The 11,216-nt window shown below is 32.0% G+C and overlaps 2 protein-coding genes across 3 annotated transcripts; one reads left to right on the top strand and one right to left on the bottom strand.

Annotated features, from left to right (window-relative positions):
- Positions 1-2,341: 2,341 nt before the first annotated feature.
- On the bottom strand, positions 2,342-8,410 carry LOC126772487 (polycomb protein Scm). 2 transcript variants are annotated; one of them, XM_050492876.1, is made up of 5 exons: positions 7,152-8,410; positions 6,712-7,009; positions 5,961-6,179; positions 5,302-5,523; positions 2,342-4,145 (listed from the first exon to the last, which is right to left on the bottom strand). In XM_050492876.1, the coding sequence occupies exons 1-5, from the start codon at positions 8,201-8,203 to the stop codon at positions 4,011-4,013; spliced, it is 1,926 nt and encodes a 641-aa protein (XP_050348833.1). In that variant the 5' UTR covers positions 8,204-8,410; the 3' UTR covers positions 2,342-4,010. The 2 variants fall into 2 exon arrangements, with proteins under 2 accessions (XP_050348833.1, XP_050348831.1); XM_050492874.1 differs by having other exon boundaries at positions 5,302-5,526; positions 7,152-8,408.
- Positions 8,411-9,377: 967 nt separating this feature from the next.
- Positions 9,378-10,879, top strand: LOC126772510 (aminoacyl tRNA synthase complex-interacting multifunctional protein 1). Its single transcript, XM_050492909.1, has 3 exons — positions 9,378-9,631; positions 9,815-10,294; positions 10,537-10,879. Exons 1-3 carry the CDS (start codon positions 9,527-9,529, stop codon positions 10,822-10,824), a joined length of 873 nt encoding a protein of 290 aa, XP_050348866.1. The 5' UTR covers positions 9,378-9,526; the 3' UTR covers positions 10,825-10,879.
- Positions 10,880-11,216: the final 337 nt, after the last annotated feature.

Raw genomic sequence — 11,216 nt, 5'->3', positions numbered from 1 at the left:
TAATTTAATGAATATATTGAATAATAATACATTGAATAATTTAATGGATTTCATTGAATAATTCTGAGGAATTATTCTCTCTAATTCCCGCTTCCCCCTTCCTTCTTAAGTCCACGCGAACTGGTTCTCGATGTCACCGCCTAACTGTGACATCAATTCCATCGCGAACAAAGAAATTTGGCAACTCCTTTCTTTGTCGCACTTCCAAAAAATGGAATTCCTTACCAGCTCACGTGTTCCCCTCCTCTTACAACCCGGGTTCCTTCAAACGAGGCGTGAAGAGGCATCTTGCGGGCCGGCAAGGCGAAGGCGGCTAGTGCAGAACGTTTTTCCCGTCTGTACTGGCCGTCGTCGCGTTTGGACTCTACTACCACTTACCATCAGGTGGAGTAGAGTCATTTGCCCTCCCGGCGAATATAAAAAAAAAAAAATGCTAAACGTTGATTTAAATAAATATATATTGTTATATAAATATATATTGTATAAGTTGATAATCGTTTAATTATTTGAAGAATTAATGAAAAACCGCATGTAACGGGCTGTTAAATGAAATCGGCGATAAATGTTTGTTTCATGTTTTCATTTTTTTATTTAACACAGGAACATAAAACTCAGGCTTGTCATGTCAACAGTCTACACGCAATAACTTTAGTCTATATTAGTAGTCTATATTAATATGAGGTTTATACTAAAATCTACTCGAAATCGTGCTGCATATTCTGGTATGAGTTTTATGTATTATTATTGTTATTTTTTTAATTAGGCATTTCAAAAACACGACTCTTAATTTATTTGTACAGATTATATAAAAATGTAGGTATTATAGATAAATATTCCATAAGTACCGGTGGGCTGACGCCTATGCTGACCTTAACCTGTCACATATATATTATGTTAAATATTAATTATCTAGAGAGCGAGTTAGGACAGTTAATTTAGACAATGAATTATTCAAAAACTATATTCATTATTCTATATATATATATATATATATATATATATATATATAGGAGTTGTAAAATTTAATTATTTAATTGTATATTGAAATGCAAATGAGATATACAGGGAGAGCGTCACGGGAGCATGCGCAAGCGATCCCGTGGTGCTCCTCGTTAAGACGGAAAGGTTACCGTTGATTTTTTAGTGGGTATTCCGATGTTCGAGGCACACTCGGCGCCTTTAACACCGGCGAGCCCCACTTAAAACACGCCATGCGTTTTTCCAGCGTTAAAAAAGGTATACAGTGACTTAATGGCATGAATCGATATCAGTGTAAAGTTTTTTTTTACAAAATCAAATCGATAAAGAAAAAAATTAACCTTGTACTTAATTTAGAAACAAAATCTTCAGGAATCAAGACAATTTACAACCCTATAAGGAAAATTGATATGAGTTGGATAGATTCCACTCAAGTTTTACTGCCAATTATAAATATTCTGTATTGCTGTCTTCCATTGGGAGAGTGAATGAGCCATTGGAATTACAGTCGCAAGAATAATAATAATGCCCTCCAAATCGATTTCAGCTACGGCGGCCAATCTCAAGAGAGATTAGCCAACTACGCAGAAGATATTATAGTGCACAAGTGTGTGCGAAAACACAGGTGCACTCTTTATTCCCTTACTCTCATAATCTGATAGGACGGCAATCCGACGACACGACCAGAAAGAGTTCAGGCGCAGGACCAACAGCTTTACGTGCTTTCCGAGGCACGAGAGTGTACACACTTCCAACTTCCAGACTCAACAACTTTTTATTAGCCCGACCTGGGAATTGAACTAAGGACCTCCGGGTCTGCGGCCTTATATCAAGCCACTAGACCAACGAGGTCGCAAGTCGCAAGATCAAGTCGCAAGAATATAAAAGCCTAGACACAATAGTTGCCACCATTTTTTTTTATAATTAATAGGCCAGCGTTTGACCGTTGACTTGCCTGATGTTAAGCATCGACACTGTCTAGGACGTAGCACGCTTACCTATAAGAAACCTGTTTACTCTGGATTTCAAGACACCAGTATATTGGTTTAAGGAGTTGTCTATACTTCTTGCAACACCAGATGGCCATTTGCTTGTCTATTATCCTATAGTATTTATAAAATATATAAATTTAATATATTGTATACATTTAAATATAAAACTGTAGACGGGAACACACTAATTAAGCACAATTAATTTTAAATTGAGTTGTGTTTCAATTAATTATAGCGCCTTTTAATACTCACCGTTTTTTTAAATTAACACACATCCGTATTAAAATCGTAGTGTCACCAAGTGTGTTGTGTAAATAACAATTAAACATTCTTGATGCAAATAAAATACACGGTAAATAAAAACACACAACTATATTCGAACTTTATTTTATTTATACACATCTGTTTCATTATTCAGCTATTTACATAAAATTATTAAAAATTCTACCGTAATAAAATAATAGCTTTGTAATGTGAAAATAATTTCACATACCCCCTATTGTACCTATGTACTATTTACAGACCCATACAATTATAATCGCGTGTACTCTGAAATAGTAAATACATATATTAGATAACACATTATTTATTGCTACATTTTATGATATCTTTCAAAATATTGACTCATAAATAATAATTATTATTTAAACAAGAAAGAAGAAAAAAAAACAAATACTAAATTAATCAAAGTCACAACACCAGACTGAAATCGCAATTAATTATTTTTTATGAAAAAAAATGCAATCTTTATGTTCTAGGCTAGGCTAAACAAATGGAACTTTAATTAAATTAAAAAAACATACATTCGAATCACATATTAAAAATATTTACAGCAACAATATGGGCAACGCGCCAATTATATAATGTTCTACACCTTAGTAGTTATGTCATGTATAAACTTAGAATATCACTTAATTTATAATGCAACATATGTTTATTATATTTTAATTATTTATCACTATAACAGATAACAGTGAAATATCACATTATAATAACCCTTCGAATGGCAAATTATATTTATTATTATTATGAAAACATATAAAGATATACATGAATAATTGCTTGTCAAATAAAAAAAAACATCAAAATGACAAACGAGGAACATCACTAGTTAAAATAGGAAGGGTCACATCATAAATCATTATCTATAACAAACACAGATTCGAATGACATTGTAAATACATTTTTTTTTAAATAAGTTATGTCGTTAATATTATCTAAATATAATGTTTTTTATTATTGGAGTTATCATTTCAATGAGGTTGGAGCATTTGCTCCTACAGGGACAGGCATTTTAAGTACACCTAATTATTGAAAGGCACTAAGACCCTAATCTACAATAAAATTTCTGTACATTGAATAGAATTTAATATTTCATTATTACATATGACATTTATAAATTAACTTGCTTCAATATCGTGTTCATATATTTGTATAAGAATATCGTTCCAGTGTTCGAATGATTTTTACGATACTGATTCAAGTTTTACACAACAAAAATGTATGGGCTAAAATAACCGTTACGCGTTATTTGATTATGCATAGTTCTGCATACGACTAGCCAATTTTTAAAGTATATACAAGAGAAATAACAAATGATAAAGAAAAATGTATAACAAACTCTCAAGTCTTATGATAATACAAATTTCATGCTGCTAGAGTACAAACTACATTAAATGCATGTTCACTCAATGAAAATACTTATTTACACAACTATATACTATTATTTTATCTTACAAGAAATAGTTAAATTGTACACTTCAAAACTCTGAACAGCGTTCGTTTGGTTTTTATCAAATCAATAATTTTAAATAGTCATAAATAGTCTACATATACAAATGTTCTTACTTTTTGTACTGTTCTCTTTAATGTGATTATTTTTATAAAAAATTTGATGCAGAGATTCAACGTGAAGTTATACATATCAAGAGAAATAGTTATTTGTATGAAATGCTTGCAAAAATACTTTAAGCAAATGCTATATTTTACACTATTAAAACAGAAACTCATAGTTTCAAAACTTCTAGGGTGTTCTATAACTTAAGTGCTATAGTGTCGACGATTTTTAATTTTTGAAACTAAATTACAAATTTTCAATGCGGGGCCAAGCTTTAGTCCCATGTACTTCATCATCATATCAGAATTCAGTAATAGCAAGGCTTTTCCATCTATTTCCTGTAAACAATAGTATTTACCATATAATTTTATTAAAAACAAAAATTGTTTTGATACAATAGTCCTAATTGACATTATAATTAATGTTGATTAAGACTTGTAATTTTTTACATTTATAATTTTAAGCATATTGCCTTTACAAGTTATATGAGTAATAAGACTCATATAACTTGTAAAGGCAATTAGAGAAGGGGCTCTAGCATAATATATTTTGAAAGTGTTGAAAAGTTTTAAAGGATTTTAAGTCTGAAAACTATGGGATACAATAACTCGTCCAAATGTATAAAAAAGATTAATATCACACAAATTTACTGTTGGATTTTACTAATCACTACAACATCTGGCTACCACTCACACTAACCAACATTAAGGTTTCATCCTCAATATCGAGCTGAGTGGTAGATCAATTTGTTGTATAACATTGCAAGAGAAGTTTGGTAATTTCCTCTGCCTGCTACCAGGTACGGTTGTGCTACCATAAAACTACTGAGCCATTTTACGATCGACTACACGTAATTCCACGTATCTGCACCCAGATGCTATCCCTGCCACAAGCAATGTAAAATCGTCAGAAAAACTTTCTCGATCGTTTGAGACAAAAATCGAAATAATGAAGTCAGGTCAGGTGCGCTGCGGTTTTCAATTTCATTTTCGTCAATTTAACATTTTTTGGTCCTTCTAACCGGATTCGTAAATCTTTCAACCATAATAAAAAAATCCCAGAAATGGAATAAATCCAATAATAGTATATTTTAATTTCATATCATATATATATATATGATATTTTAAAGAATTTAATTTATGTTTCTTATCTTTTTCTTTACTCTTCCAATAGAAATATCATGTAATCATGAAACACTTTTTTAGACTTTGAAAAAAATGCCTAATTGTGGAAATCACACTCCTACATATCTTTACCCTGCAGGCAGCAAGTCTTTAATTAATATCAAGCAAATGTCTGCTAGCATTCCAAACCTTTACTTGTGATACGTTTGCATTCTTGGTAATCTTTTCGAGAGGTTCTTTTTGTCACTTTTTTTTTCTTATATCTACAAATATTGTCTGAATAATAACCACAAAATTGGTTTTCTATATTGTTACTGTATATTTGACTATATTTCATATAGCGAAATTGTAAAACTTTATAACAACTTACATGTTTTCTGAAGAGATCAGCATGTGCCGCTAGAGCTTGATCAGCAGCGGCTATAAAGCCTATCACATCTTCTACTGACCAGTCAGCGGGCGCCGTGGTGAGCGAGGGCGGCGGCGGCGCGCCGGTCGTGGACGAAGCCGGCTCCGGCCTCTCCGGTGATACGCGAGCCATCTTCCCACCAGATGGTTCTCCAGATCCATTCACTGGGCTACCAGTAGGTGACTCCTGTAACATTGTTAAAATAAATAATTAGCAATTACATAATAGCAGATCAAACTTGTGGTTCTGTAAGATAGATATAGAGCCTCCAATTTTAACCCATGGTGTCACATATACTGATTGAGGCAACATGTGCCTCAATCACCCATATTGTGTCAGGAAGCCAAGTCACCAGAAAAAAATACTAAAATCACCAACAAAACTCTAAATCCAATTTTTATATAATATTATTAAATAATTAATATTATTAAGTATTACATAATCAATATTACTCATTATTCAAAATCTAAGGATATTTTTAGTGAAATTTAAAAATAATTATTACATAATAATCATTGATGTCATAACTTTCTATAAAAATATTTTGGGTACTAAGTAACACATTTCGTTTTTATTGTATTTTTCTTAATTTAAATATAATATATGTAAAATGATCTTACACTTTTTGCCCTCTTTACAGGAGCAGCCGATGTAACAGTGTTAGATGTAGATTCACCACAGAGTGTGCAGGGCCGGCCTGCAGCCTCGCCTGTATCTATCTCTATCATTCCAACACAGCATCCCACACCAGCACAAACTGACTTCAACCAGTTTTTTAATTCATCTGTTGTCAACTCCAAAGGTACTTTTACCGAGTAACTCTTGCTACCTGAAGAAACCTGTAATAAATTATAAAATCATAAACATTTTATAAAGCTTTCGATTTTAAATTTAACGTGATAAATTGGCAATTTAAAACAACCATTGGTAATAACAATCTTTAAAATTTTACTCATTTAAACCATATTGTCAAACAGTATCCTACTTGCTATTGGACCGTATTATGCAGACATATTTCAGCCCACAGAAACACTAACAAAAATTACTTATAAAAAAAATTTTGTAGTAACAGTTATATGTTATGTGTTTTGAAATGTCTTTAAAACAATATGGAATGCTACTTAATAAGTTTTATTAGTGTTTCCATGGGTTAGAACATTTCAACACAACATGTTGCAATTATTCTAATTATATTACTAAAATCTCAGCCAAATTTATTTCATTTTTAGCTTTTGTATATTTCTTTGTCTCTTACACTGTATTAGGTCTATACTAAGTCACAATATGGGTTCATAATGTTGATATTATTTATATGTTGAACATATATGTTGAAGATTATATTTTAAAGTTAAAATATCAATGACCTCTCACCTGTACATTTGTTATATTGGAATAACTACTTGAAGCAGTGAGTATTGCCCGAGTCAATTTCTGTGGGTCAGAGTGAGAATTGAGCAATTCTTTGACAAGATTTTCAGCAGCACCCGAAGCACCCACTCCTGTCACTGAAGTTGGTAATTCAGTACTACCACCAGAACAGCTACTCCGAAGACGCAACACTACATTTGCAATAGGAGTCGTAGTATTCGTTCCATTAGTATTTCCTGTACCTGTAGATCCACCTTCCGGTAAGGCAGGATTAGGAATACCACTGGTTCTGAACTTAAACCTGAAATTAGAAATATATTTAATTTTTTTAGAAACACTACATAATAAAATTGCAAAATATTCTTTTTTTTTAAATATATTTATATCTTATTTTGCATTTATTATATTCTGATAGTCATTATGTATTTGAACAGACATCTTACCTAGATGGTGCACTAGCACTTTTTTGCCCTGGTGGTTGCAACGGATGCCCTGCCCTTGCACACCACCCAACAGGAAAAATATCTCTTGAATCATATCTACACCAGTAATCAAAAGCACCCCTCCAACCATCAAACGTAACATGTATCTGGTCATTTTTTACGGCCCCAACAGTTGCACAGCAAATAAGCTGGGGATTTTTTTTATCAACAGCCTCTAATTTTTGACCAACGACAAATAAATTTGATTTAGGAGTAGGTGGTTCTTCTTGAAATACCTTAGCTGGAGCCATTTCAGCTCCATTTAATGTCTTAAGTAAAAACATTGGCCAGCTACTAGCATTCATACGAAAGCCAAGTGGTGGCTGTAACATACCATCATTCTTTTCACAGTAACCAATAGGATGAATGTCACCAGCATCAACCAGCCTCCAAAAATCATTTTTGTTGTCACTTCCATCAAGTCTTAACCTCAACCTTGGTCCTAAAACACCTACAACTGTAGCTATGCAAGTAGAAGTCAGGTTTCGAGGATCTAACGCCTCTAGTTTCATATTTACTTTGAAATCATTTACTGGTGGTGTTGGAGCTTGCTTAAAACAATCTTGTGGTGCAGCAGCGCTATTTGTTTCTTTCATATACTCATTCCAATCAAATAACTGATAAATGTCATAAAATGATCCAGCTGAATTATTATTAGGATGATTTTCAGTACCATTTGCACCGTTACCCGATTGAGGAGAAGTTGTTCGTTTTTCATTCTTCTTTTGATATTTATTTAAACAATACGTTGAGCAGAAGTTTTTGCTACTGGAAGGAGCATTACCACGAATAACATTGTCGCAATTAAGGCAAGCGCCTTTACTGTATGCCTGTCTAAATTCTGACAAACACGTTTCGGAACAGAATTCTTTTTTCCCATTTTCGGTTGGTAAAACATATTTTAAAGGAGTTTTGCTCTCAGCACACCAAGTACATGTACGTTTAGGCGGTCTTCCAGGTCCACGTATTTTGCCGGGAGCATGCCCCGACGAGCCGACAGTATTGTTTGACATTGTTTCACAGCAAGGTTCTTAACACATTATCGTATATCGTCCATTTACACGATCAATACAATTATTACATCGTATTTGACACACTGCAAAAAATAACAGTAAATAAAGTTAGACAACGACAAATTATTTTTGCACAAATATAAACAACGTCAGTAAGTATTTATGACGCCATTCCAACAGCCATGTTGGTTAATTTTTTTTTAACTGATGTAGTTGCACAGTGCTGCCATTATTCAGCCACGTAATTTTTATATTTTTAATTATTATATTGAAAACCAAAAAAACTCTAGAGCTTGAGAATGTAGTAGTATTGTAGTAAAAAATGAAAGTTCAATTGATGTAAGGACAAAATAACAGGCAACATTATTCACAGGTTATGAAATTATCACAGAACACATACATACCCCTAGATAATGATATTAAATATAAAAATTAGGAAATTCATACACGAATTTTAAACTTAGTTATAAAAATATCTTTTACAAGTAAAACTTTACGTTAATTTTAAGTAAGTTCCCATTTACTTAAAATGATGTCTTACTAATTTTGTTACTATATTTGTCATGATTTCATAGTTTGACTTGCGTTGTATGAGTGTGACTTTTAAAAATAGTAATGTTGGCATACAATAATAATTTGGACTAAATACTTGTAAATTTTTACTTCAAAACAACAAAAATTAACTGGTCTGACTTTGAATGTCTTTATTGTGTGCAAAAAATTATCACTCTATTGTTGGATAATATATATCTATAGTATAGCGCTGGAGATTATAGTAAAGTCAATATGTATGAAGACTTCAACATGCAAAAATTTGATTTTATGAATGCACAACATAATTATAGTAAAATAACCAGAAATATAAAGGATATTATCTTGATACGAACCATTTCCTAGACAAAATACTATAATTATGTCTGAAATTATCTGCATTTACAATCTACATTTAACCGTAGTTAAAGATATTTGATTTGTTAGAAGGTATGTAACATAAATAATTTATCATATTTTTTTTTAATTTAATTATTGTTTTCGCTTTCCATCAATTAGACAAAACTCGATAATAAGCATTGATGTAAACCCTAAAAGTAAGGAAGTTTTATTAACTGGTAATACTTACACTATAACTACGCCCCGCTGTCAGTGTCATTGGTTTGATTGCCACAAGGTCCTTGTCGCACTGCAAAATGTCAGGTTAAATCAGTACATGCAAAAATAAGTATCTGCAATAACTAAACTGTAGGTTAAATTTTTCAGTTATTGGCCAAACATAGAGGTTATAGCTATTTGATAGATTTTCATAACTAATTTTGAAATTCGTGAATGAGTTTCCGAATATTTGTTAGAAAAATGTCTAACAATGCAACATTAAAATTGATTAATAATGCCGAAAAGGCTGAGAAACGTTTAGCTGAATTAAAAACTAAGGTTAGAAGAATTTACTACAGTAATGAAAAAAAAAACTTATCTAATTTTTAATTTATAGTATATCAATATTCGTTTTCTATCAATGACTTTTTTTTAAGAATTGTGTATGACTAGAATTGTGATATGTATTTGTTAAATTTTATATTACAGTCGTGTTTTGTGCTCATATAAGATTTATTCTAGCTAGAAGAAGTCAAAAAGTTTAAAGTTGAAGAAAAAATTAGGCAATTGACCCAAGAAAATGAATCCTTATTGAACCAAGTTGAAAAGGCAAAAGCAGAGTTAATTAAACTTGAAATACAAAATGGTAAAAAACAATATCCTTTACCTGGTAAAACAGTCACAGCATCAGAACATATAGATAATGCAGAACCTGCTCCTAAAAAAGAGAAAAAAGAAAAAGATGCTAAAAAGAGCAAAGATAAGCCAGTGCAAAAAGCTACAATCATTGAACCGACCGTTGATATTAGAAAGTTGGACCTTAGAATTGGCAAGATTGTTGACATAAACAAACATCCGGATGCAGACTCATTATATGTAGAAAAGATTGACTGTGGCGAAGACAACCCACGGACAGTAGTTTCAGGTCTTGTTAATCATGTTCCAATTGAAGAAATGAAAGAGAAGATTGTTATGGTTCTTTGCAATTTGAAACCTGTTAAGGTAACTATATATAAATAGAACTAAAAGCATGAATATAGTCAGTTTTATTATTAAGAATAAAAAATGTGGACTTTTTTTTTTAATTAGATTACAGCCATATGTTACAAATATTATTGTGCCAGATAATTTCTATTCTATCAAAATTGATGGATAATGTGAATATTATTAATCTTTGTATATAACATTGGAGGGAATACAAATCATATCTATTTATATCATTTAATTTATATTTATTTTGGTAGATGCGTGGAGTTACCTCCGAAGCAATGGTCATGTGTGCTTCGTCTCCTGACAAGGTTGAAGTTCTTATTCCACCCAATGGAGCTGCTCCTGGTGACCTTGTTTCATGTGAAGGCTATCCTCGAGAACCAGAAGCACAATTAAACCCTAAGAAAAAAATATTCGAAACTTGTGCCCCTGACCTCAAAACAAATGAAGAAGGAGTAGCTTGTTATAAGGGAAGTCCTTTGCTTGTGCCAGGAAAGGGATCCATTACAGCACCTACTCTAAAGGGTGTTCATGTTAAGTAACTGTAATTTTTTTTTATATTTATCACTCTTTACAATATATATTTTGAAAGTGAAACTTGTTTCATTTCTACAAGAACTGTGCTTATAAAATTTCGAAACAATACACACAGTAATCTAAAGTTTTTAAATAAAAAAGGAACTTAATTTTAATGGGTTATCTATCTAGTCCCGGCCTTTAGGCTGAACACACACTAACTACACTGTTGCACTCTTACCCAAAAATCAAAATAACACATTCCTCTTCATACACATGCAGAAACGAAGTGTCTTATCAGGGAAGGGTAAAGCATAAAGTACAAACATTAATTATAGGAAAATGAGATATATGTCCCCATAAATCCAGAGTGAACTAGTTTCTTTTAGGCAAGCATGCTACATCTTTGACCGTATCG

Source organism: Nymphalis io, chromosome 12 (genome assembly GCF_905147045.1).
Source record: "Nymphalis io chromosome 12, ilAglIoxx1.1, whole genome shotgun sequence".
Classification (NCBI taxonomy): domain Eukaryota; kingdom Metazoa; phylum Arthropoda; class Insecta; order Lepidoptera; family Nymphalidae; genus Nymphalis; species Nymphalis io.
This window is presented reverse-complemented; position numbering and strand designations above follow the sequence as displayed.

Excerpts from the sequence above, each read along its gene's own strand:
- LOC126772487 (XM_050492874.1), bottom strand. The coding sequence starts at position 8,203 with ATGTCAAACAATACTGTCGGCTCGTCGGGGCATGCTCCCGGCAAAATA. Across the intron at positions 7,010-7,151 it reads AGTGCTAGTGCACCATCTAG|GTTTAAGTTCAGAACCAGTG; the intron begins GTAAGATGTCTG and ends TTCTAATTTCAG. Across the intron at positions 4,146-5,301 it reads CTGATCTCTTCAGAAAACAT|GAAATAGATGGAAAAGCCTT; the intron begins GTAAGTTGTTAT and ends TATTGTTTACAG.
- LOC126772510 (XM_050492909.1), top strand. The coding sequence starts at position 9,527 with ATGAGTTTCCGAATATTTGTTAGAAAAATGTCTAACAATGCAACATTA. Across the intron at positions 9,632-9,814 it reads TAGCTGAATTAAAAACTAAG|CTAGAAGAAGTCAAAAAGTT; the intron begins GTTAGAAGAATT and ends GATTTATTCTAG. Across the intron at positions 10,295-10,536 it reads GCAATTTGAAACCTGTTAAG|ATGCGTGGAGTTACCTCCGA; the intron begins GTAACTATATAT and ends TTATTTTGGTAG.